General features: G+C 52.2%; 2 protein-coding genes across 3 annotated transcripts in view; both read right to left on the reverse strand.

Annotated features, from left to right (window-relative positions):
• Positions 1-1,504: 1,504 nt before the first annotated feature.
• LOC114004150 (potassium voltage-gated channel subfamily B member 1) lies at positions 1,505-3,487 on the reverse strand (the record flags this gene model as incomplete). The annotated part of the gene is made up of 2 exons (XM_039382596.1): positions 3,063-3,487; positions 1,505-2,168 (listed from the first exon to the last, which is right to left on the reverse strand). A coding segment is annotated over exon 2 (567 nt), but the record flags the coding sequence as incomplete, so codon positions are not given.
• Positions 3,488-23,219: 19,732 nt separating this feature from the next.
• B4GALT5 (beta-1,4-galactosyltransferase 5) overlaps positions 23,220-26,570 on the reverse strand; it is a 46,034-nt gene continuing 42,683 nt past the window's right edge. For both annotated transcript variants that reach the window (XM_027751904.2, XM_027751903.2), the window contains exon 9: positions 23,220-26,272. In XM_027751904.2, coding sequence (XP_027607705.1) covers positions 26,125-26,272 — 148 coding nt within the window. In that variant the 3' untranslated portion in view covers positions 23,220-26,124. The remainder of the gene's footprint in view (positions 26,273-26,570) is intronic.

Raw genomic sequence — 26,570 nt, forward strand, 5'->3', positions numbered from 1 at the left:
GAATTTTCTCAGAAAATGAAGCTAGAGTGTATTTCATTTATAAATCACAAAAGACACTTATTTGGCAAGAATAACCCCTGCTCATATACAATAAATCATGAACATCAACAGTCTCTAATGGATTTTGAGTCAGTGCCACAGACAGTGAAGCCCAGGGCCTGTGTTTCAGGATTCCAGGACCGTGCCAAAGGAGCCTTATAAATTATTAATGCATTCAGCACAGTGTCATCTGTGCCACTGGAGAGAAAAAGACATTCTGGGGCTCCGTTTGTCATTAAAAAAGTAATAATGGGTTCAGCAGGCAGACCATGCCTCTCCCATCCCTTGCCAGGATGAGCCAAGTTAGCTCCACACTTCATAAAATCCCTTCCCCAAACTTTCGTACACGCTCTTGGTTCATGACGAGCAGCATTCAGAGAAGAGAAAAAGAGAGGGAAAGAAGTCTGTTGTCACAAGAAGCCCACCAAAGCCAGACTTCCTGAGGGACAGAGCTAAGGTTTGTGTTCACAAATCTTGCAACAGGGAGATGCACCACAGAGGTAGCTGGGGCCTCTTTCTACTTTGCCATACGGTGAGGACGTGGGTACATAGAAAATTCAAGTTTTGGTCCCTACTGCTCAGTCTCTCATGCTTTTCAGTTATTCATCCCACAGTTTTCAACCTCTCCCCCTTCACTTTTGTCCCCATGGTTACTGAATCACTGTGTTCACAGAGATTTTCCTCACTAAAGAAAATGTGACTAACATGAGGCAGCTAAATTATCAGAGCCAACTCTGACATTGGTTTCTCCCAACATGGATCTTATCTTCAAAATGCCTTCAAATAGATCTGTTGCACTGGTACCAACTTCAAAGTAAGCAGCACTTCAGCTATTGACAGAGACACAACTGCATCAGTATTGCACAGGAAGACTTAAAATAGGCTGGAATCAGGTAAAGGATGACATTCAAACACCGGCTGCGGGTTTGCTAAAGCTTAGGACTGCATGATACAAATAACTAAAGAGATGCATTTCACCAGAAAAAAATTAAATTAAGCCCAGAAGGGAAGGCATTATTTCCTGATTGGACCTGGGTCTAAGAGTTCGAGCAGATATCCTCTTCTTGAAGGTCAGTTTGGTTGAGCAGCAGGAGACATGCTTGTTTTAGGCCCAAAGAAATCTCTACTACAAAGTGCACCAAAACAGACCACTGGATAACAAGTGTAAAATCTCCAGCCACAGCAATCATTGCCTGCTGACCCACTGCTCAGTGGAGCTTCCCCCACACTGAGCAGCTCAGGCGGTCCCAGGGAAGTTTAAACCAGATAACCTCCAAATTACCCAGAAAAAGATACAATAAAACTCGTTTGCATCAGAGAGGCCTTTCTCCCCTTCACTTGCAGCATCTGGTCAGCCACAAGAACCCAGATACTAAACCAAGGGCAGCAGGACAACACTTCATGTAAGCACCACCAGCCACAAGCCAGTAGAGACAAGACTTGAGAACAAACGTGGAACTCTTACCTTGGCCGCTACGGAGGAGTTGGGCTTCTCCAGGAGGTCCCAGAGCTTTTTCCTTTTCTCAGCACAGCAAGTGTTATCGAATTCCTCCCCTTCCCTTTCCCTCAGGGTCTCAGCTTCTCTCTTCAGCTCCTCGTTCATCTGCTCCTTCTTCTGGTGGTAGCGGGCCTGGCAGCAGGACTCCAGGTAGATCTCGTCCACCCCCCAGTAGTCCAGCTCCTGGCTGAAGGACAAGGCGCACATCTCCTCCATCATGTGCAGCTTGCCAGTACGGTAGAAGTTCAAGATTGAGGTGAATGCCCCGGGATGCCTGTCGAAGAAGTACTCGTTCTCCTCCAGGTTGTAGTCATCACAGATCTCCATGAGGGAGTCGTGTGTGTTGCAGTCTCTGAGCTTACCCAGCCTGGTCCGCGGCAACCTGTCCAAGGTCCGCCAGAGAACCTCGTGGGCCAGCCCCCCCACGTTGAGCTTGACCCTTCGGGAGCAGGCCTTGCTCCTGACGATCTCGGTGGGGTCCGGAGGCAAAGAGGTAGTAGAGCGAGATCCATGCTTATTCATCCCCAGAGGCATCGCTGGTCCCCCTCAGGCTGGACGCTCCAAGGTGCGGCGCGGGGCAGGGCGCGGGGGCCGGCTCTGCTCACCTCTCCTTCCCCTCCATGCCCCAGAGCTGCAAGAGAGGCCGCGCGTGGGTCCCCGCCCGCCCCGCTAATCTGCGGGGGGGCGGCGGCGCTGTCCGCCCGCCGGTGCTGAACCGCGCCCGGCCCGGCCGACCCGCCCGCTCCCACGTGCGGCCGGGCGCCGCCGCCGAGCTCCCCCGGGCGGCGGACGGGGGTCCCCCCGCCCCGGCGGTCCCCGCACGCCCCGTCCGGGAGGGATGCGGAGACCGGGCACGGCCCCGGGAGCCTCTGCTGGCTGGCAGGGCGGGCACGGGGTGGCCCCGAGCACCGCTGGGCGAAGCGCCCCAAAAGGCGCCGGGCCGCCAGCCAGGGGAGCGCTGGCACCGCGTCCCCCATCCCGGAGTCCGGGTGCCCCCGCGACCCCGCGGGCCAGCCCCCTCCCTCGGAGCCGGCGGTGCCCTCCGCCCTGCCGTGTAGGCTGGGGGGGGAGATGAGGAGGCTTTTAGTAACTCCAGCCTTGCGGATTTCCCGAGGAAAGAGCTGGGGCAAGAAAAAGGGGGGGGATTTCCAGCCACTCTAACGACGCGCTCTGCCTCTCTGGGCTGCCCAGGGACTCCCCTCGCACCCCCACGCCGGCCTCTGCATAACCGGGAAAGCAACGAAAACGGCAATAAGGAAAAACCCCGAGCCTGCCTTGGGGAGCCGGGTGGCTCATGACAGCCCCGAGCACTGTTGCTTACACAAGATGGCACGAAGAGAAACCCCGGCGCAGCCAAGAGCGGCTCCTCCGTGCCCAGCCGGCACAGCCCGGGGCTCGGCCCCGTCCCCGCCGACCCAGGTCCCCCCAGCCCCAAAAACGAACCCCCCGCCTCTGCCTCCCGGCCGCCGCCGCCGCACACGAGGAGAGGCTCCCCTGTCTCGGCCCGAGCCCAGCCCTCACCTACCTCCTCCTGCGGGCTCCCAGCGAGGCGGTGCGGGGTGTGCGGGGCCGAGGGCGGCTACATCCTGCGGCGGGGCGGGCGGCAGGGGCGGCCCCGCTCGCATCCCCCCGCGGGCAGCCTCAAGGCGGAGGGATGGCGGCGGCGCTCCCGGCTGTCCGCGGAGCCCAGGGGGAGGGGAAGGGAAACGAGGTAAATCGTATCCTTCGGCAGGAAGCTTTCCAAGGCCTTCCCTCGGCTGCGGCTCCTCTCTCCTGCCTACAGCCAGCGCCGGAGCCGCGTCTGCCCCCTCCCCCAGCCCGCTCTCCGTGCAGACACAAAGGAAAGCTCCGGTGCTCCCTCCCGCTGCCTCGGAACGGAGATCAACAAGTGCAGCCCGGAGCTCCGGCGTTGCCGAGCGCGGCTGTCCCGGCGCGGGGCGGGCGGGCGGGCTCGGGGCGGACCGGAGGAAGGGCAGCTCCACCGTGAGCTGGAGCCCAGCATTGCAGCGCCCCGGGGCCGCTCCGCACCGGGGCACCGGGCAGACCCTCCCGGGGACCTGCAGCCTCCCTCCCTAAGGCGAGAGGGCTGTGCCGCCAGCTCCCGGTGTCATCACCCGTGAAAACAGGAGCGAGGGCTGGTGCCACAGAAAAGCGATGAGCGGAGAGCGCCAGTCAGCCCAGCAGGGCCCCCGTTGCCTCGCAGACGGTTCCTCGCTGAGCCGGGAGCAGCGGAGCTCAAGGAGGCTGCTCATCGCCCGGGTGAGGGCGAACCGGGCCCTCGCTCCCACCCTGGCTGCCCCTCGTTGTAGGAACGAGACTGTTCGCGGGACGGTTGCAGATATTTGCAGAAACAGAGAGGAGGAACAGTAGTGGATCTCTACTGCCAATTAGGACCATAAATATAACATAAAGGAGCATTTACTAACCTGAAAACACAGCAGAAATGGAGAAAACGGTGACTTTCCTGGCAAGCACACAGCAGACAAAGTGCTCCTCTGCCACTCCGTCCGTGCTTCCTGCCTGCTTCCCTCCTTCACTCCCCCCAAGGAAAATGGCCCTCACTAGGAGCCCGGAGCTCCATTAGTACCAATTAGCATCACTTAATGCAGTTCACCTGTTCGGGCTGGTACCACAGGCACAGGGCTCTGCTGATTAGCCCCTTCTCTCGCATAGGCTGGCCTGGCTCTTGGACTCTATCGACAATTCCCGCTACAACGTTTCTGAAAGAGGAGCCTGGTGTCTGATTTTATGTGATTAACTAGGAAAAAAAGACTTTCAGTGCTGCTTTCCCCCACTTTCTGTGCTTATCTCCCTAGTCCCTGCCTGCCTCCTGTTGCCCAGTGTACACCTTGTCAGCTTTACATGTTATCTTTGGTGTTTGATTGTCCACATCTTCTTTAGAGGTCACCTTCTGACATCCCAAACAGTGTTCGTTTTTCTCCGGTACCTCTCACAACTGCATATAATCTATATATTTAGAAATTTCTTACAGGAAGTGGCTCACTAGCTTCCTTTTGGAGATGAGGAAATTAAAATAGAGAAAAGCAAGATCACCCAGAGGGGAGGTGGAAGGAAGAATTGGGAATAAAACCTGTTGATCAGCTTAATCCCAGTCCAGTGCTCCTCTAGTGAAGTAGCTGCTCCTACCCCACCAAAACCTCCAGTTCAGGACAGACATTAGGACAGTATCCAGAGTTGTTGTGTTGCTTTTTCATCATTTCACCTCCAGACCCTACTTTACTCCTCTTACAACAGAGATTAAGCCCCTGATCAAGGCTAGGAAGCTAAATCTGTTAATGATTACAAAGTGCTTTGAAACTTCCAGCTGGCAGGTGCTGTAGGAGAACAAGAGTTTGTTTGTCAGCACTGGCCTACGGGTACATTATCTCCCCTCGTGACAAACACGGGAGGAGGATGCTGGGAGGGAGAATGACAAGTAGCCCAATGCAGGGAGATGCATCACATTCACCACAGTTAAATCACTGGGAGAGAGGCAACTCGGGTTTATTAGCAGGGCATCTGTGTCCTCCTGCACAGTTCTTGCTCCCCTGCCACTGCCATTCACGTGTCCTGCCAAGAGGCTGGAGAACCCCGTGGAGGGGCAGCATGGGAGCACAGGCTCCTGCACTGCTGGGAGCTCTCAATTCCACATGGGCCAGCACTGAAAATGGTACTGGTGGAAGCTGGGAGAGGGAGCCCTGCCCAGGGCAACCCCTCCAGCTGTCTGTGCCTGGGGTAATCCAGGAATCTGGGCAGAGGATAGGATGTTTCCACCCCCAGGATGGCTGTTCCCTGCAGCATGTCGTGTCCCACACAGAGAGTTTGTCGGCAAGGGGCAGTGCAGGCCTGAGGATTCAGAAATGTGCAGCCTGCTCGCTCTTCTTCAAGGTTATTTCACCCACTCTTGGATTGGATACACCTTTCAATTGATATTTTTGTACTCTGAGTTTTGCAAACTTAATTTATGGTTTGTTATTTCCCCAGTCTATGGAGCCAGCCAAATGATTGGATGCAGTTTGTGGCAAACCCTGTTTCTCTCCAGGTTTTACAGCAGTTATTGACAAGGAAACACCTTAAACCCCAAGTAGTTTAGAGGAAATACACAGAGTATGGCAAATAAATGTTCTCCTGGGCTTGCAGTCAGTGGAATAGACATCTGGATTTCACTGCCAGGCAGAAAAGGCAGTGTTTGTTGAGCTACAACATTAAAGGGAAATAGGCTGAGCCTGAATGTGGAATTATCCCTCTGCTGATCTGCAGTGACTCCTCTGCCTGCATAAGGGAAAGTATCACATCTTCCCAAACACCCATGCCTGTACAGCAGTCTGGCATCTTCCTGTCCATCCTGCGAAGCAAGAGGGGAGGCTGCTTTACATCCTTTTACTGGTCACAGGAAAACAAAGGGCTGTGAGAAAAGGGAGGCTCCTGGCTCGCCTGTGAACCAGCACTCGGCGCTGTCACAGTGGTGGCATGAGGGACACAGGGTCTCCCACAGAGAGGGGCACAGCCCCTCTGGTGGCCCCTGAGTTTTGGCCGGTTCCCCATTGCTGAGTTTCACATTTTAAAATGAACTCTAAGATGTAACAATGACCCATATTGTTCTTGTAGCCCAAGGGCCTTGCACTTATCCTCGGGAGTGGGAAAGGCAATCGTGCACAATAAGCTGTCTCTGTTACAGAGTGTTTCCTATTATGCCCCTTTAAGGATTCCCTTAGTTTCCAGGGATTTTCTTTCCAGACTGGAAACACTTTAGGTACAATGGAGATTTCTTTTATGGTCCAAAATCCTTTCCCTTAAATGGGAAAAAAAATTATCAGATTTCCTGGCAGAGATCCATAACAAGTGTTGAAAAGTGCAAAAAGAACTGAGATAGATAGTGCTTGTGCTACCAAGAGCCCAGGAGCATGGAAATACTCGAATACCAGGGGAAAATACTGGAAGCAGACAGCAAAGTACAATCCAAAACCAAACTTTAGAAAAAGAAGAGTCTCCTCAAAAATCCCAGGCAGAACTTGGATGATGCCAGCAGCAGCTGAGCTCCATCCTCGCATACTCCCCTGCCAAAAGCCCCTTTTGAGGGAATTCAGCTGTGGTTGCTATGAGGGAGTGGGTTCTGCCTGCAAGGGGTGAACCCTGGTCCCCAGCCTGCTCCACCATACACTCTTGCCCTCCACCAGCTTCTCCTCTCACCAGGGTAAAAGGAAGCCTTTTCCAAACAGTTTACTTATATTTACAAATCTATAAGATCTCATCGGTCCAGAAGGCAGAGCCTCACCTCTGCCAGGCTCTCTGGGTTCTCAGAGAAGCCCCAAAGGATCTGCAAGGGCTGGGCTGCTGAACTGGATATCTGCAAAAGTGAGAGATGGAGGGAGGAAGAGCAGTGAGATCTCAGCAGGAACCAGGGAGCAAATGCCCCTTGGCAGAAGGCAAAGTCTCTGAAGGCTGTCTCAGCTATGGAAAAGACAGGTGAGGGCAGCCCTCTCTTGGTTTTGGGAGGACAGTAGCCACAGGGGGACCCTGTCCTGTAAAGAGTTGAAGTTTTCAGCTTACCTAAAATTTTCAGATGCATTTTGAAGTCCCAGGACTACCCAAAGCCCCCCCATTGCAGGCAAGTTCCCCTCCCTCCTACTACCTCGAGGAGGAGCTCACCAGAGCTGCATCCCTGCTTTCCTGGCACTGCTCTGCCAACAGCTCCTGCTGCTTAGTCAACCTTGGGCTTCTTTGGCCTTCAGGAGGAGGGCAGGAAACACTCCAGTGCATATTGGTTATCAGAGAAGCTTCTGGTTCAGGTTCCCACAAAGCACATTCAGAGCCATCCCCCTTGGCTCCAGCTTTCTGCCTTTCCCAGGATGTGCATTTCCTCCTGTGCATCTATTCAGTCTCTCTCTGTGCTCACTGACCACAAGCATAGACCACGTGGCTCCTCTTCCCAAGGATGGCTCCATCAGACCCACCTTTCCTCTTATCTTGATGAGGATGATTCTGGGAGACTGGCTGAAAGCTATGGAAGCACCAGCCTATTCCCTAAGGTGTGTAAAGCATCACCTCCTGGCTGCATCTGTCTTGTTCACGTCAGGTTTGAGAACAAATACAATTGCTTCAGGAAGGAAAAATGCACAAACCTTTCTCTGGTTGAGGAATAAAATCCCCCCGTGGGCCGATTTGTCCCTGTCACCCAGCTGCTAGGGAATTTGCAAAAGGACCTGAGAAATTTTCTCCTGCCTGTCAACCCCATAGGCCAAACACCTGAGGGCCCCTGGTTCCTGTCCTGCTCAGGAGGGATCGGTGGCAGCAGGACTCCCCCAACCCCTGCACCCCATGGAGGAGCTGGGGGATGGATGTTTCCTCCTCTTAGCTTTCACTCTTCAGGCAGGGCTGGCACTGAGGGAGAAATAGCCACCTGTAATATGTTATCTAACATTTAGCTTGAAGCACTGAGCCCTGGGAAGCAATTGGACTTGCCTTGTTATTCAGCAACTGTGGATTTATTAGCCCCTGAAGGGCTGGAGGCTCACACTAATCATCACTCAGGAGGGAGGGCAGCAGAGCTGGAGGGGTCAGCCAGTCCTCACAGCGGTGGAGATGTGGCCTCTCTCACAGGGGTGACCAAGTGCTCCTCCATCCAGCCACTTTCTGCTGAGGACTCCAAGTGCCCCGCAGCCATTCACACCCTTTGGGGCTGTGGCACCCCCATGGCTGCAGACAGACTGGGCAGTCTTTGGGGAGAGCCAGGGTCCAGGTCCTGGATGCAGTATCATTCCCAGGAATTCAGAGGCAGGAGGCCCTGCCTGCCCTCCCTAAGCTCCCCCACGGTCAGCATGCACACATGCTGATTTCCATCTCTTGCCCAACTCCTCTTTAACAAACACAGGCTGAGGGCTCAGCCTTGGAGGCAAATCAAACACCAAACTCAGCCACAGACAAAACTCTGCTTTGTGGTCTAATGCTGGAAAAATGCCATCATTTGAATGTCCTGAAGCCAGCGAGTTTCCTCAGGATAATGAAAGCAAGAATTGCTCTGCTCTTGCATATGTGGGCTCTAAAAGGACTCTGCAGTGAGAGCAATCTCACATGGTTCCTGGGAGGAAAGTACCATAATATCCCCTTTGAGACCAAGGGAAATTGAGACTGAGAGGGTTTAAAGCAAGCTGCCAAAGGCAGCATGGGGTGGGGGATGAATGAGCAGCCAAATGTACTTTAAAACTGAAGAGATATCCTTTAGTGATTCCTACCAAGATTGTTTGCCTTGTTGCTGTTACTGCTGCTGACAGGGAGCACGTTGTCAGAGGCTGCTGCCATCGGAGGCAGAAGCTCTCACGAGAGTCTCTGTGAGAATCAGGCTGATGGGAGTACACAACTGGTCAAGATTTTTGTGGCTCATCTTATATGAGAAACAGGCAGAAAATAGGCAGGACTTGAAAAAGTTGCATAAAAGCAGCCCTTCTTGACCACTCCCTGATCTTAATTGCCCTGAGTCTTGAATAAATGCACTCTTCCTTCTCCTCTCCTTTATGCCATTCCACAACAGTAAAAGCTGGAGCTGCTTTGGGGTCAGGAAGCCTCATGCCAGTGGCTGGGAAGGGACATGGAGTGGGGTCAAATCGATTTTCAAGTGACTACTTAATGTTACTTCCAGTGCTGAGGAAGCCTTGCTCCCTGGGGACAAGGATGGAGGAAAGGCTGGGCATCTTGTGCCACAGATGGGGCTGGCTCCTTGCAGGGGGAGAGCTTTGATCTCAGTGACATGCACTCACAGCATAGCAATAGCATAAATTGTCTCTGGGAAGGGTCACTTCCAGCCTTTCTTGGGTTGTTTTTCATCTGTAGCTTGCCTTTAATAAAACACATTTTAATTTGGAGGATTACGGAGATCATTTTAAAGAAGCTTATCTAACACTGTTCTCCTTCCCTGTTTTCCCCAAAGTGTTTGTGGGTGATACAGAAGGCTGCAATAAGCCTTTCTTGAAGGCTCTCTTGGATTAAACTTCTTCACATGGGACAGCACTACTCCCCACGAATTTTGATGAGCTCTTCCAACCATGCCCTTTTCACTGCACGCATCAGTTCTGCAGGGGAACATTATCCAGCACCAGTTAACCTAAAAAGGACAAATTGGTGTAATTGCACAGACTGAGAATGCTGCAAAAACCGACTGAAAACGCAGCTTCACTTCCTTGGTGTGGGCAGCAGTGGAGGGTGCTGAGGGCAGTGCCCAGTCCCAGCTCAAAGGGGGCTGCAGGGCTGATTTTGACACTGGGCTATTGCAGAGTGCCCATGGGGAGCACTGTGATTGGAAAGAGCCAGCAATGGAGCAAAGAGTTGCCTGGAGCTGACCAGGAGGAAAACTGGAGGACAGAACCATCTGAAGATCAAATTTTTTGGTTTCTTGGATGGCCCCTCTTTAGAGTGCCAGTGACATTTCTCCTTTCCCTTGGGATTTGCAGCCTGAGACCCCCTCCTAAAGGCAGTTCTGTGTGCTGCATCTTTCAGTGCATTGCTGGCTGGTCACTTTGTTTTCCAAAGGTGCAGCTGAACAAGGTGGGAACGCAGTAGATTTTTCGTTTTTTTTTTAAATACCCCAGAAATGAGCACTTGTCCAGATAGCAGAGACCCCTGCTCAAGTCCTTCAGCACAAAGAGGTTCAATGGCCTCCCTGTCCCCAGTTGCTTCAGATTTAGGCACCAAAATTCCAAACAGCCTTGCAGCAAAACCTTTACCCCAGTGTCTGACCCAACCATCCGTGCCCCACTGAGACTCATTTTCTAGTGTGACTAAACATCTAAAAAGGTCAGCAGCTTGGAAATCTCTACTCTCTCTGAGTTCCAGCGTTGGAGTACTTTAAAAAGCTTTTTTTATGTCCAAACTCCTCATGATAACACAGAATTCTGATGTACACATTTTCTGCAAAAAGCAGTTGCAATGCAACTCTCCTGTAAAGCACATGAGGCTCCTTCTGTGCAAAGGGCAGAGGATGTGGGTCTGTGCTCCTGCCAGCTCTGGAGGGGGTTCAGCAGAACCCAGATCACTGTGGAGGACAGTGAGTCACTGTCACCTGGTTTGAAGCAGATGAAGTGATGGGGCTTGGCCAAGCTCCCACGGCTCTGGAGGGTGAGGGCCCTCAGGGAGCAGCTCCCACCCACCTGCTCTTCACAAGTCTGCTGGGTGGGAAGGGGAATTAAAAGGCGTCACTGTGAGCCCAGTCTCAGGAAGCCTCCCAGCCTCGTGCAGGGGCACGGTGGTCACAGGGCCCTGCAGAGGATGTGGCACCCATGGGGCACGAGCACCCAGCCCAGTGAGTCACCTCACAGGGGGCTGGTTCAGAGATGTGGGGACTTGACACCGTCACAGCCTTCACTACCTGGGGACAGCTCCTGTGCCCAAGTCCTGCCTGTCTTTCAGACTGCAAGCTTCTGACAATCCCCCATCCACATGAGGGCACGGCGAGGTTTCCCTCCCTTCTAGCATTTGTGCTCTGTCATTCCAGTAACACAAATAACAACAATACAAAGATTCCTCAGGATTATCATAATAGAGATTTTTATCAAGAGAGTTGCCAGCTACCTACCTTTGTCTTTCTCCATACATTAAATATTAACAACCCAGCCAACGTAAAACAAAATTTAAAAGGCCCTCAGTTCAAGCTCTTAAACCCCAGTAAATCAGGAAATCCCAGCAAACTCCCAAACTTCTCAACAACCATCATGTTTGAAGAGCAAGCAGCCATTTCAGTGTTTCACAGTTGTTCTCCCAAATGCTTTGATGGCCTTTCAAGTTCAAGCTTAGCCCGCATTTTCAACCTACCTCCTCACTTCTGATGGGCTGCAGAACAAGGCAGAACCCCTGCCATGGCCCTGGGCAGCCCCTGGCCCTTGGGGGCTGTGTGAGGCTGCTGAGGGGTGACCCACTCCCACCTCGCCACAGCCAGAAGCACCAACATCCTCTGCCCTGGCAGATGATTCCGGGAAATACCAGCCTCCCCACTTCCCCTTCCACCACAGAGCAGGTCCTCTGCATGTGCTGTCTCTTCTCAGTGGCCACTGCTCACCTGCTGGCAGGAGAGGGGTGTTTCCCCACCCCTTGCACATCCCCTGTATCACCCCATGTGCTGGAGGCACACACAGCACATGGAGAGGTTCTCTCACTTTTCTTCAGCTCCCTCACCCTGTCTCTATTTTCTGGCATGTTCCCACAGGTCAACCACAGTCTTGCACAGGAAAACCAGAGGTGAAGAACCGAGCCCATCCCGGCACTCACTTGGCCACTCTCCACGTGGCTGCTCTTCAGACAGTCTCTTTTTCTCTTGCACATAAAAAGTGAAGGTGATTCTTCATCAAAATCAATAGAGGAGGTTAATTAAATACCTCTGCTCAGCAACACTTCAAAGCTTCCTCTTCAGGCCCAGTGTATGATCTTTGCCTGCCTTGCCCAGACCAATCCCTTTGATTCAGGAAGGGCTGTGCAGGGGGGCTTAGGAAGCCACGCAGCAATACAGCTCTTCTGGTTAGCAAGGACAACAACAAGTATCATTACAATGGATCTTAAGCTCCATAAAGCAGCTACAATTTATCTGCTGGTTCTGCATCGGTGTTTTTCTCCTTTCTGCAGTAAAAGTCCTGTTAAAATGTGAATTGAATTTTGGGGTGCCACATGTGGCTGCACAAATCCTTTCTGCTTTCAAAGGAAAGGGAGATGGTTGGAGCAGTTTGGAGGCTGATGTGGGCTGAGCAGATCCCAGGGGTTGGAGAGCTGCAGGGAATGTGCCGCCCCTGGGAGCAAATGCCCATGGTCCCAGCAGCTGCTTTTCCAGTTAAAGCAGCTAATAGCCCCCAGGACCCCTGCAGACAGGGGAATTCAATGAAAACTAGATTTGCTTGGAGCTTCTGTAACAAAACCTTGAGTATCTGACGTGTTCTGCTGCCCCATCACTGGGTGCCTGCAGCTCCTCTCCACCTCTTCTCTCCGGATGCTGAGATGATGTTGGCCACTGATGGGTCCCTGTAGAAGGTACCTGTCAATCGGCCCTCTCAGCTCGGGAACAAGTTCTATGGCAGCTGTGCAAAGACCTGAAGTAACACTGCACAAGTACAACTCAGCCTGGCAGTCCCAGACCACTGAGCAAGTGACAGTAGAATCACTGTCCCTCTGGTCCCTTCCTTGCCTTCTGAAGTCCCTGGCTTCATCTCATACCAATGTGTGTGCAGAGGACTTGTCCTCCTGCTGCAAAGACAGAATCAATGATGTGAACAACAGATTTCAGAGTATCTGTTCTTAAAGCATCTGCTTTTGCGGATTTTAATTTAGTAAACCAAGAAAGGCCAGTTCAATTTTGCAAAAAAATGACTAAAACAAGAGCTTCCCAGTGGAAAAAGTTTAATTAGATAGGAACAAGAACAAACAAGCAGCATTGTCTGGGGAACCATCCCAAGAACTTCAGTGGTTTGCTTTACAAGTCTTTGCAGTGCAATCTGAGACCAAACCTCCCAACCATTTGCTTGATCAGGAGAAATGTGATGCTCCAGCCCAAATACGGACTAAAGTACATTTTAGAGGGGGTGACTTTGTAGATACAGGCAAATCCTTTAGGCTGCTCAGTGTTTCCAGGTTTAAATTCAGTCTTCTCAGATCCTGAAGGAGCACCTCCAAAAGAAAACTGCAGCACTGAGAAGCTGGAAAGCTGCAGTCTGAGTGATGTACCTTCCAGCCAGTGCCTTGCAGGAGGACACCTGTAAACATCCATAATTACAGGCAAAGTAAGCCCTAGTCCCTCAGTGCCTCTGTGCTAGGTGCCACCAGGCTTACCAAGGGCACTGGAAAGTCCTGCTTGGCTCTCAGAGAAAAATAAGTCTTTCTAGGTCTGGAATAAAGAGTCACCTGTCTCCTCTTCCCTGCTTCAAACAGAACTGGTCTGTCTGGGGAAAGCTCAGAAAAACAGTGAAGCTTTCCTTTGGAAAGGGACAGCAATGCCCTGCATGGGGTGATGTAATGCTCTGATGTGATTTGTCCCCATCCCTGCCCAGCCCCAAAGCAGCCCTGCTCCCCTCCCACCCCACAGCCATAACTGCAGCAGTCAAGCAGCTGCTCCAGCAGCCAGATGTTTTCTACTCTTCTAGGGGACCTCTTCTTTCAGTCCAACCTCCCTGAGGATTTTCACTGGGTCAAACCAGAATTTGGGGCCCTCACACCAAAGTCTGAACGGAGCAGGACCCCCAAGCCCATGATCAGTGGGTCTCCTGACCTCACACACTGCACCAGGGTTTACATTTCTGACCTTTGGGACTCTAACAGGCAGCAGCAACGAGGAAGCAAAGCCCGTTTCCTCTGTGTTACAGAGGAGAGGACAGAGCCGGGCTATGGGGTAAAACCGGTTCTATATTTAAGGACTGCATCGGGTTGTTACGGCAACAGGAATTCCAGCCACCACCGCGGGCTCCTCCGACGCCTCCCCTCCATCCTCTGCAGAGCCCAACTTTGCATCACGCACCAGCCTCCTGCCTAAGGCTTGGGCTGAAGGGGAGGGGAAAAAATGTGCAACTCATCTTTTCACAGAGCGCTTTTTCCTCCAGGCGTGGAAAGCAAAGGAGAACAGCTCAAATAACTACACCTATGGATAGAGGCACCGAAAGCCAAATCCAGCAGCAGAAAGGTTCAGACCCTCTCAGCTCATGAACCCACAGGGGCTGGGAGCCCCCAGCATGAAAACACCCCTGGTGTGTCCCGGCGGGTGGGAGGGGGTGGAACCACACGGCTCCCGATGTGGGCATGGGGTGTGTCCCGGTGGGGTGGGAATGACTCCCTCCTCCCCCCACGGCTGGGCAGGGCAGACATGAGGCTCACACACACACCAGCAGCAGACACGGTGCCACTTCCTAAGCTCAGCTTCTTCTGTCTGACTAGTGAAAGTCTGCATTTCATCTCTGCATCCATCTATGTACTTATATGGCCCTCATCTCCACTGTGTCCGAATCTCAAGGGCTACCAGGACATTGTTTGCTTTTTTTTTTTTTTTTTGCAGCTATCATGCTGGAATTCATAAACAGAAAAGCTGTATGTGAGACACATGAAGTAAACCTTCACTGCCCTGCTACTAAAGCCTCAGCTGGAGTCCTGCATCCAAGTTTGGGCACTGTTCATCAAGAAAGGCAGGCCCCAACTGGCAGGAGCCCAGAGGACAGCAATAGGAGTGACCAGAGAATTAGAAAACAGCCTCTGAAGAGAGGTAGAGGGAAATGGGTCAATTAACTCATGAAAGTGGAAGGCAGAGGAGAGATGGGGTAACAGTTTTCTGTAGAAGAGAGCAGTGGCTTGCTTTCCTTATCTGCTAGGAATCAGACAAAAAATAGTAGGATGGGAGAATTAGGATGACTGTTGGGAAAAAAAGAGTAGAGCCCTGGGGTAGTTGCCCAAGGAGACTGAGGGGTAGAGATATCATCAAGACTTTCAAGAAAAGGATCCTTAAGCATCTGTCAGGATGGTCTAGACATATTGATCGTGGCTTGGTACAGAAGGATGGATTAGGGTGCATCTCCGTGTCCCTTCCTGCCACACAGAGCTGTGATTGTTCTGTGAGAACCTCACATGTGCATTATAATTACACACCCCCAGCAGCCACTTAGAACAGTCAAAGTCATCTTGGTGACTGGAATCGGGTCTGGTAATTCAGAAGGCAGCAAAGGTTTTCAGTGTCACCCTGGACCCACCTCACGTTACACACTCAGCAGTTCTCAACCTGCCTTTCCATGGCCACCCCAGCCTGGGAGCTCAGTGTCCCAGCAGCAGCACTCACGTGTCTCTGCTCCACTTTCTTCCAGCGGATGTCACTTCACCTTAAACTGGCAAATCTGTTATTAGTCTATTGAGCACGACCCTGCACTTAGAAATGGCTGTGATGCAATAACACCTTCCCGCAGCCCATCAATTCCGGGCTTTCTAAGCTGCTCCTGCCAAATGGTCTTGCCTGTTCTGGAATTAATGGCACATTAACACCAACACATCGATCCCAGTGGGGAGGATGCTGAGCAACAGGGCAGCTTGAATCCCAACTGATTTGAATGGCAGATGTTTTTTAAAAAATATTGATAGTTGAAAAAGAGAGAAAATGAAGAGTTATTGGTAACCAAAACATGCAGAAGAGGCACACCAGCCCAGAACTGCTGCATCGTCCAGCACCCCCTGGCTACACCCAAGGATCAGCTTTGCAGCTTGTCCTCTGCTTCCAGTCACTTTTTCTAATTCACCTTGAACTGCTTGAACTTTGGGAGAAATAGGAGAAGCCAAAAAACCACAGGGACTACATCACCATTAACAACAGACACCTGAGAGGACTCAAGAGTTGTTCAAATAGCTGAACTGGAACCAGCAGAACTCCCATAAAGCAGCACATGGGTCAGTGACAGCACCACCATGGTGACAAGTGCACTGTGGTGGATAAATCCTGGTTCACATGCAGCACCAAGTCCTACAAGTGGGCTGTGAAACAGCCTCTTTACAGCAAAACCATAACTATTGCAACATAAGACTGGGAGGAAAAGCAGCCTGTCAGTGGTACAGCACAGTATCAGATGGACCAGCTGGGGTATTTTTGTTCTTGGTAATAAATAAATAAATAAAATTGTGATGATTAAGTGGAAGCAAAATAGCATTGTTATCGATACTGCAAATGCCTTTGCAGTACATTAAACCCAAGTAATTTAAAGAGCAGAGCATTTCATATAAATAATTAATTATTTGTTGGTAAGCACAATGCCACTTCAGCTGCCTAAATTTTCAAGGAGGGGGTTGCTTTTTAATTAGAATATAGTCATTACAAATGCACGTGGGTCTTCAATCATTCATGTTGGAGGTGAGCTGACTTGGTCATGCATGAGAAAGAATAAAGCAGCTCTTATCTCTCTGTAGGTCACAGAGCCAGCCAACCTTGGGGCCGTGAAAGAGCAAGGAAGTCTGCCTTGTGATGGGAGTGTGTTTTCATCTCCTGTGCAGCACAAAGTCATCTGGGAAGGTGCATTTGCTGAGGTCAAATGAAAAAAGAACAAAGTGCTGGAGAACCAATGTGATGCAGAGCAACCTGCCTCAGTGCCAGTCTTAAATCAGGTTCTCCCCAGCAATTGGGATATTATGAAGGCAGATAACCAGAGTGCAGATGATTTCAAGGGGCTGAATTGCTTTCTTTCTAATGACACTGCAGGCAACAGCCCTCCCCCTCTTTCCCCAGACTTCTGTCTCAGTGGGAGCTTCCCAGCTGGTTTATGGGTCTGGACCTGGCCTAGGCAGGGGCAGCATACTGGGAACCACAGCCCTGGTCTGAGCAGTAACTTCCATAAAACAGATTCCAACACAAAAAAAGCTCTGCTGCCCAGGAAGCAAATCAAAAGCACCCAACACCTATTATTCGGGAATCTCTAGATTTTTACCCTAAGTTGCTGAATCCTGAGAGCCCAACACTGTGAAACCAGGCTTTACCTGCATAGCCCTGGGGCTGCTCTGCCCCGGGTGCTTTTACAGTTCATGGTGGCCATGGGTCTCTTCGTGGGTTCTGTATGCACCAAGCAACCTAAGCCAGCCTCAAAGCACATAAATCACAGGATTTCAGTGAAAATTAAGAAAGTAACATCTAGGTTAAACCAGCCCAGTGACCAAACCCTGCTGGGAACCTGCAGCCCAGAGAGAGGTGAGAGTGAAGGAGGATTTGCAAACCCGGTTGATGGCCAGTGGCTGCTTGGGAACAGGCTGCAGATGAGTCTGGGGGCACAGAGCATCAAGAGAGACTCGTGTTCCCCTCTGCCCAGCTGAGCAGATCTACCTGCACGGACCCCTCCTGCTCCCAGAACTCCTGGGTATTTCCCAGCTGCTTTGCTGCTCTGACTTTTCAGACAACTTTCCAGAGGTGCTCTGATGCTGGCAGCCTCCTTCTGCCCTGCATGGAAACAGAAGCAGAAATTCAGGTGCTGACATAACGTCTTGCTGCAGCAGAAATTCGGCCAGGAATGCAAAGTCTTGCTGCAGCCACTTTGCACGAGGTTTGCCCAGTTTATGGATCCACAGCTCGGACAGGGAGCCGGGACTGATGTGAGCAGAGCGATGCCCCTCGGGCCGTGGCACCGAGGCAGCGGCTCCAGCCTGTCCCAGCAGTGCCATCTATTGCCACACTCGGCTCTATCACAGAGCCAGCTCGGGGCAGGGAGGGAGAAGAAAGAAAAGGCTAATTCCCACCGGGAATAAGGGAAACTTCCCAGTTCACCCACACACTGCTCCGCCTTAGAAAAGCTGAGAATGTTTAAAATATCTGTGGGTGTTAGACCACACTAATCCCCAAACCAGTGACATCCGAGAGCCGAGTTCCCTGTCAGGGTCCATAAGGATCATCAAATCCCAGCAGGAGAAACCACTGTCCTTGAGCCACCGGAAAGCAACCAGGAAAACTGTGTATCCATTCTCATGATGTCTTAAATAAATAAAAAATCCCAAACAACAAAAACCCCAGCAACAAAACAGCAGCTGAGTTTCAGAAGGGCCCTATCCACCACTCACTGCCAAAGGCTGTTTGGAAGTGTCAGTCTCCATCCTCCTCCCAAAACACCACCAGGAGCTGGCAGAGGCAGCCCCTGCCTGAGCAGGGCTTTGGGACATCACTGAACAAAGAACAACATTCCAGTTCTTGACTTTAGCCAAACATTTCAGCAGCTTGTCTCTTCCCTGACACATCTAGCAATACTTTGTCATTGTAAATTGACTCTGGTTTATATTAACTAAAAACCTCTCTCATTCAATATCTGCTTTGAAAAATGCTGGCACTGAGCATTAGCTCAGGGTAGCTTTATACCCACAGATCATGTGGGAGCACTTGGATGAGTTTCCCAAAACATGAACCCAAGTTTACCAAATAAGAACACGAAAAACCCAAAGAACTGATTCCCATCATCCAACTCACACATGGCAGATACACGAGGGCAGTGGGAACCCGCCAACATAAACCACGGGCACACTTTGCAATGTTCATGATATGAAAGCAAAACATGGACTGCAGTGTCTCAAGAGGAGAGCAAGCTCAAAAGGACTCCAGCATCAGGTTTAAAAATTCACCACATCCTGAACTGCACCTGGTGGGACACAGGGAGAGAAGATATTTCCAAGGGATCAGCTGCTGCCACAGGGTTTGGGAGCAGGGATGAGTGAGTTAAGCCTTCAAGACACCTTAGTTTTCCAAAAGACACGTTGTTCCCTGCAAGCTTCCCACAAGGGAAAAAACCTCTAAAGATAGACTCGTGGGATGTGCAGAAACACCTGTCTTCTTTTCCAAATGCCTTCCTGGATTGTCCCAGCTTACATCCCAACCTCCTCCTGTGCAGTCCAACACCTGGCAGTCTGGGCCAAAAGAGGCAGGGAAAGAAAAAAGGGGGAGAGGAAAAATGTCCAAGTTTTTAAAAAAATTATCCTACTTTTTTTTTTCCTTAAAACAAAGCTTTGACATTGTTTAAAAGAAGAAAAATGTTGTGTTGATAAATATTAATAGAGAAAAGGATTAAACAGAAGGGTAAAATAGCACAAACCTGAAACATAATTTCTGAGTTTGAAGACAAATATTTCTCTTCAGCTCAGAACTTTCTCTGGTTTTGGTCACGGGACAAGAGAATCCCCAGCAGGCCCAGACCTGCTCCATGGAGAGGCAGTGGGAAGGGGGGTCTTCACCAGGCACTGGGCAGAAGAAAGCAATGAAACAGTTGGAAGACAGTTACAATGGTTTCTTCTTGGCAGAAAGTAACAGCTGCAAAAGCAGGGATATCTCACCCCAGGAAACTGGGAGCATGTCACAAAGATGTCTGGGAGCACCTTCAAGTCCAGGCTTCGTCAAGAAGCAATAGCCACCAGCTGTTTCCCTGCCGGCTGCTCCCCCGGGCACTTGGAGACTTCTCTGTCACTCTGCACTTGATATCTCTGAAAATCTGGGATTTCTCACCCTCTTACAGGAACTGGACCCACTTCTTCCCCAAGCAAGGAGAAATCCCTGTTCCCCAGGGACAGGGACCCTGCGCAGCAGTCTGTCCCTGGCATGTCCTTGGGGAAACACGCGGGGATGCCCCCGCAGCCGTGCCCGGGGAGGGGGACGCGGGTCTGGCGTGTCCCCGGGGCCGGGATCGCTCCCTCCGCCACCAGGTGGGGCTTTGGGACCGCGCTCCGCCACCGCACGGCCCCGCAGGAGCATCCCCCGTCCCCGCACTCGGGCTGGGGCTCTCCCCCGGCCCCACCAACACCTCTCCCGGGGCGAGGGGACAACGTCGGGCTCTTGCGGGGCCCTGCCCCATCGCCCTTCTCCCCTCTGGGCGGGACGGGACCCGTGGGCACGGCTCCTCATCACGATGGAAGCGCTAATTGTTCTCCCCGGCCCCACTGCTCAGCGCCTGGTTTGGGTCGCACCCGCCCGCTCGCAGCCTGTTGAAACAAGGGCTGCAGCTGGGAGGGCCTGGGGGCTGCTCTGCTGGTTTGGGGCTGAGCGCTGCCTCTGCAGCTTCTCCTTTGTACCTCGTCCCGGGACACCCCGACTGACAGAGGTCTGGATGCAGGTGCAGCCCCTGCGTGCCTGTCGTGGCTGGGGGTGCAGCCCCCTCGTGCAGAGCGGGTGGTGCTTTCATCGGCACTGAAGCAGAGAGAGCAGCTTGGCAGGAACTCCCTCAAGTGAAAGGGCTGACCTTGTGTTCAAGTAACACTGGTGTGCCCCCCGGCAGAGAGCCCCGAGCTCCCTTCCTGCCTAGTGCCGGACAGTTACCGGCCATTGTGCTGCCGTAAACCCCGACCCTGGCTCACCCGACCCCCTCTACACAGGCTCTAAACCCCACGAGGAATGAGCTCTGTTAAGGATGGTGTGTTCTTCCCCACTGTGCCCTGGGACTGGAAGCCAGGCCAGGCGTCTCCAAGCCTCTCAGCTCGGTCACCTGTGAAAGGTTTCCAGCTGCAGAAGTGGCTCTGAATTATGAATGAATCTGCTTTGTCAAAGGCAGGGCTGTGCTCAGGCTCAGGGATCAGCTCTCGGCCATGTGCTGGAGGCAGCCATTGACGGCACAGCCCCCAGCACATGTACCCTGGGTGGATCCCCGGCCATCGCCCCAGCAATGCGATTAGCTGCTGTAATAACAATCGGAGAGGAGCAGTGCTGGCATGAGGGTGGGGAAGCAGGAGCTTGGATGCCCGGGAGGTATTCCTGAGCAGCGCGAGGTTGGCCGCATCACCCCCATCCCGGGTCCCCAGCCTGTCCCGGGACAAATGCAAAGGGCAGCAGGGCCAGGATGTGGCCGCACGGACCGCGCTGAGGCCCCCGGTTTTACTGCCGCTCCCAGGGAGGCACTGCCTCCCCCGGCACCTCCCGGGCACAGCAGGGCACCTCCCGGGCACCTCCCGGGCACAGCAGGGCACGGAGGGTCTGCCTGGTGCTGGGTGGGTCGCGGGGCGCTGCCGCGGCTCACGTTGGCCCCGGAGCGAGGCACCTATCGCAAGGTGACCCGCGGTTTTATGGCCACTGGGAACCTGCCGCACAGGTGCCCCCAGCGATGTGGGCGATTGTGCAAGAGAGTCCTCACCGTGCCACCGCATCCGTGGCCTTCAGACGGCCCCGCTCCCTGCTGCTATCCCTGTGGCTCGAGGCTGCGCTGATGGAGACGATTTCTCTCAACCGCGTGTCCAGGCATCCCGTGGTTTTCCCGGCTGACCAGCCCTGCCTGTTTGGCCCAGTCACCACGGCCCACTCACCCACCCACTCATCCTGCATCCCCCCCAGAACCGGGGGGGGTGGCATCTGCCGTGTCAGTGGGGTAAGGGACCAGCTGAGTTCCTGCTGCCCACAGGGGAGTGTTTGCTTTGGTCCACACAGCTGATACTGGATGTGTTACTGGTTTCCCCCTCTTTGCTGCTGTCAGTACCAATTGTGGCAGAACAGCCCTTGGCCAGGTATCTCTTGAGAGTCCTTAAGAGGAAAGGGGTTTTTGGGAAGCCCTCCCCAGCAGGATTTACTAAAGACAGCTGCCTGAGAGCTACAGTTAATCCTCTATGCCCCTGGTGCTCCTGCTCACTTCTCCCCTTACCTCTTGAATATCAAGAGCCCTTCTTGAAAAATAGTCAATATTGTCACACTGCTCACCAGAGGGAAGAATAAATATCCAGAGACACCTTGTCCTTCCCACGGAGAGCACTCTTGGAGCAGCAAACCCCAGGCTCTGGGGGCAAGCAGGACCCACTGGTAGGGGGGCAGCACCTTTCCCTCTGCACAGGGGAGAGAGGCCAAGCCAAGAGCCAGGGCATGGTGGCCTGAAGCTCTGGTGTGGCTGGTAACTCACAGCACTGTCTCCCAACCCATCTGCTCAGCCTTTCCACCAGCTCCTGAGCAGGGCATCCCCCTGGGCAGCATCTCAGGGCTGCTCCAGGCAGCAGGGATGCCCCACAGCATGTCTGTGGTTCCGGCTGCCAGCCCAGGCCATCCCGGGCAGCTTGATTGTGCCACACGGATATGAAGGGGGAAAGAAGAGGGAGAAACCCCCTGCTCTGGTGGTTGGGTTTGTTTTTTTTTTTACACACTGCAGAGAAGCTCGGGGATTTTGCAGCACAGAAGGCTGAGCTGTTCTCAGCCCGCACCGGGAGTGCTCTCCCCCGCAGCGGGGGCTGCTCCCGAGGAATGCCGGGGCTCTGCGCTGCTGGGAGGCAGCGGTGGCCGTGCCGGAGCCGTGCTGCCGTGCCGGTCCCTCGCAGGGCTCCTCTCCTTGGCACCCTCCCGGCACAGCCCACACCAAAGGGGGTTTGCTCTCAGCTCTCGTTTGCCGCTGGCCCCGGTAAGGGGGTCCCACACACCCACCTGGGACACAGGCTGGGGGCTTCCCTGCCCTTCTCGTTCTTCCTGTGTAGGGGCACCACCAACTTTCTCCACGTACTTCCATCTCCTCCAGCCCCTGCCCAGCCGCCGCGGGGGTGACACAGGCAATGAACCCCCCCCCAGCTGGGATACCCATGGAGGACCACGGCCATGGGGATTCCCCCGACAGGTCAGGAACTCCCACCAGTGCACGGCCAGGAGTCCGACGGGCTCCCCCCTCGATCCTGTGAGCGCTGGGGGAGCGAGGCCCTCGCCGGACGGGCAGCAGTGCCTGGAAGGAGCCTGACACCCCGCAGGCTCCAGCCCAGCGCCGCGGGTGGGAGGAAGCTTCCCAGAAGACGGAGAGCTAAAAAAAGGCAAGGCTTGGAACAACCCAGGGCTGCCAGCTATTTATTCTAGCATGCCTGTATGCTGCAGAGCAGGAGAGAGATATTTTAAAGCTGCTGCAAGGAAGCTTCGTCTGTCTGCCTGGGTTTGTTGATCAAAAATCCAATTACCATCCCCGAGCCCTGCATCACCTTCAGCCAAGTTCTTCCTAAACACACTCCCCCAAGGCAGCCAGCCCCCTCATCAGAACCACACTGAAGCAGATGCTTGGAAAAAAGGCTTAAGCACCTACAGAACAGGAAGAGTTTGGGGAGCATCCCCATCTCACATTCAGTTTACTCCTATCCACCCCTAATGAGAAATTCCTAACCAGCTCTAGCATCCAGGGCTCACCCTTCTCCACTCAAACTCTCAGAAGATCTCACCTCCTACTATAAAAGCACACCCCAACCTCCTGTAAAAAAAAAAAAAAAAAAAAAAAGGCAACCACTGCAATCTGTGTTCTTGGATATGTATTTTTTACTGAAAAAATCATTCATAAATTAACAAATACAAAAATGTACAAACACATGGGTAAATAAATGTAATGACACAAAGGATTGCTTTGCTGAGAAGTGTGTGTGTGTTGTAAAACACTAATCTTCAGTGCAAAAACGTCCCCCCGGCACCTCTTAAAAACATAACAGTAAGCTCAAAAGCCATGATGATGGAAAGCTACTTGAGAGTTTGAAGCCACTTCCGATGGTGAGCGGCCTGAAGTGCGCAGCCGTTGCTCAAACGGTACCTCCCTTAGAGAAGCAGAGCTTTACAGAGAATTAACTGTCAATAAATAGTTTTGCAAATAAAACCCACATGGCTCATTAAAAAAAAAAAAAAAATCAAAATAAAAAAAAAAAGAAATCAGCATCGCCCAGGACCTGCCCTCCAGCAGGGCTGGCTGACGGCGCTGACGTGGAAGGGGCGAACGAGTGGCCTTGTTGAACTTCAGCTGCCAGAATATGTACAAGTTCTCCTTAATACGAGAATTTTTACACCATAACAGCACATGCGCTCGACAGTATGTTTTTAACAAGTTACATTTACTATACAGTATTTGACATAGCTGATAAGAGTAACAGTGCACATTTTCAGATAATCCACATTTTAGAAAGGGGAGAAAAAAAAAAAAAAACCAAAACAACTCAACGTGATTAGAACGAAGGAACAACGAAGAGGATGCTGCTGGGGATGGACCCTTCTGTGCCAACCGCAGAATGCAGTTCTGAGCAGAGGTAACGGCTTTTGTTCCACACAAGGTGCGACGGGTGTCAGGGACATGGAAGGCTGAGGATCCCGACTAAGGTAGTTTAACACCTACTCACACACACATGCATGATTCCGGGGTAGTGAACTTGGACTAGTTGAAATACATTCCTTGTTTGAAGCACCATTAAACAAAGACAGATTTCTAGCAAGGTCTCAAGATGAAAGAAAAGAGGGGCGGGGCAACGCGGGTTCAGCATCCGGAAAGGGTCCACGTGAATTAAGAGATCGAGATCCCGAAGCAAAAGTCTTTATTGCTGTATGCGCCAGAAAAAGCAAATCCTCACCTCTGCCTATAAATAACCAGGCTGAATTCCCTCGGGAAGCAAGTTTAAAGCACATGTAAGTTCAAAGACTTTAAAACCTAAGTTACAAACTCATCAGCGCTTTTCAAGGGCAGGCTCGCTGTCCTCTCATGCCGGCCGATAAGATCTACACAAGAACTCGTGTTGTCTAAACTAACGTTTTCTGGATACAGGTTAGGAATGCCCTGGGCAGTCACACCCACCACAGATGCGTATGGGGATCATACGTCCACGGAACTGAGAAAACAATGTAAACCATGAGAAGTTAAGGGAACCGAAGGCAAACAACGCAATGGAAAGAGTTAAAGTACTTCAGAGGTCAAGTACCCACCCTTGTTGTGTGGAAATACAAACTCAAAACAACGCCCAATGTATTTACTTTTAAGTCAGAGAGGTCCAGTGAAAGTGGCTGTGTCAGTGCTGTGTAAGGGCTGGACTGTGTCCCTGGGGACAGGGCCTGGAGCCCAGTCTGCCCACGGCAGCTGTGGGGAAAGGGGGGATGGCATTGGATGGCTGGATGGGTTGTCAGACCAAGCTCTGGTTCCCAGTCCTCATGTTTTTATGTGTCCTTCATGTCTCTCCCTCTCACTGACCTGTGACCCTCTGCCCCACCAGCTGTGCCTGTGCTACTGCCTGTGCACTGCCTGGCTCTGACAGCACCTCAGTGTGCTGCTGGATTTACACAATAAATACAGACTAAACCAACCTCCCACACCACTCTGACACACTGGGGGTGATGGCAGGATGCTGCTGTCTGGAGAGGGCTTGTGCAGCTGCTCCATCCCCAGGACAGCACGTGGGCAGGGGCGGCCGGCCCGGGGGCCGCACTCCCCCAGCACCATGGATGGGAGTCCTCAGCAACCAGGCTCACACTTGCCACGTGGGATACAGAGCAACAGGCAGGGGATTGTATTCCATATGGCTTTTGGATTCATTTGCACATCATCTTGTAAAAGTCACAGAAGAGGGAATTTTTTCATAAATATTCCCATTTCCTCACTCTCCCTGGAAAAAGCCACCCCTGTGGTGTCTGGAATGAGCAGTGACCCAGCTGTATTTCTAACCCACTGCACTGGAAGATTCAGGGCCCTGTCCCACAAACATTTCTGCATATGCACAGCTGGAATCATGCAAGCAGTCTCACTGGCTTAAAAGGGAACACCTTGCACAAGTACAGTGATGCACACACAAGTGTTTACAGAACTCAGGACTAAAATGGGTGACAGCATGTAAACCTCTAGCTTGGACTTGAGCCATAGGAGAAAAATAAAAAGGGGCGATTTACACAGCATATTTACACTTACACTTCTTTAAGAAGCGATTCTGTTGTATATACTTCAAGCAGGTCATTTAAAAAACCGCACAGACATAGAACGGCATCAGAAGTCGTTTGATCTCCCACCAGGGCAGTTGCCAACCAAATTGCTCCCGACGTTCACCGTCAAGAAGCCAGAGTCCCTCAGCTGAGCCGCTTCCCAGAGGAGAAAGCGCATCGGAGGCGAGTCCCAGTGCCAGAGATTGCTGGAGGAGGAATGTGGAGACGAGAGCAGCAGGTCGAACTGTTGTCCTGAAACCCAGAAAGCAAGTGGCAGAAAAAATTAAGAGACTGCTGAGCTCGCTGCCCGGGTGTCGGGCTGGATTGGTACAGCTAGGGCAATTTGTGCGTGCACTTTCAGCCTCATTCTCCAAAATACTGTGATCCTTCATTAGACAAAGTGTTGCTTGTCCTCGATAAACCTTGGAAAAGAAAGTCTAGCGTGGTGCTTTCTTGGTGAAGGGCAGAGCAAAGTTATTTTCTCCTCTTAATATTCGGGCACCAGAGCCAGCTCCGGTGTCAGGTTAACAGTGATGTTCTTATACAAGGCGTCATATGTGACGTTTGGAAAGTAGTTCAAGTTATTGAGGCCGTCCAGGGCTTGCCTTTCTTTTGACTTCCTCAGCAAGGCGTACCTGTGCAACGAGAACCAGAGGCCAGAGTCACTTCCACTTGTCCCACAGCACCCTGCGAACTCCTCCCAATGCTACCAGAACAGCTTTCAAAGAGCCTGTCTCAGCAGCAGCTACAAAACAACAAACTTCTGAGCCCTTAATAAAGGGAACCACCACATTTTAAGTACTCAGTGTTGGTAAATATTGGAAAATGCCAGAAAAGTCCATCACTTGATGAAGGGCAAAATGCTTGCTGTGCCACCAGCAGGCACTCAGCTACCAAAACTACCAAAACTACTCCTGCCCAAAGCCTGCTCCC

The sequence above is a fragment of the Pipra filicauda genome, unplaced genomic scaffold, assembly GCF_003945595.2.
Source record: "Pipra filicauda isolate LSUMZ 115617 unplaced genomic scaffold, ASM394559v2 scaffold275_size1018216_pilon, whole genome shotgun sequence".
Lineage (NCBI taxonomy): Eukaryota > Metazoa > Chordata > Aves > Passeriformes > Pipridae > Pipra > Pipra filicauda.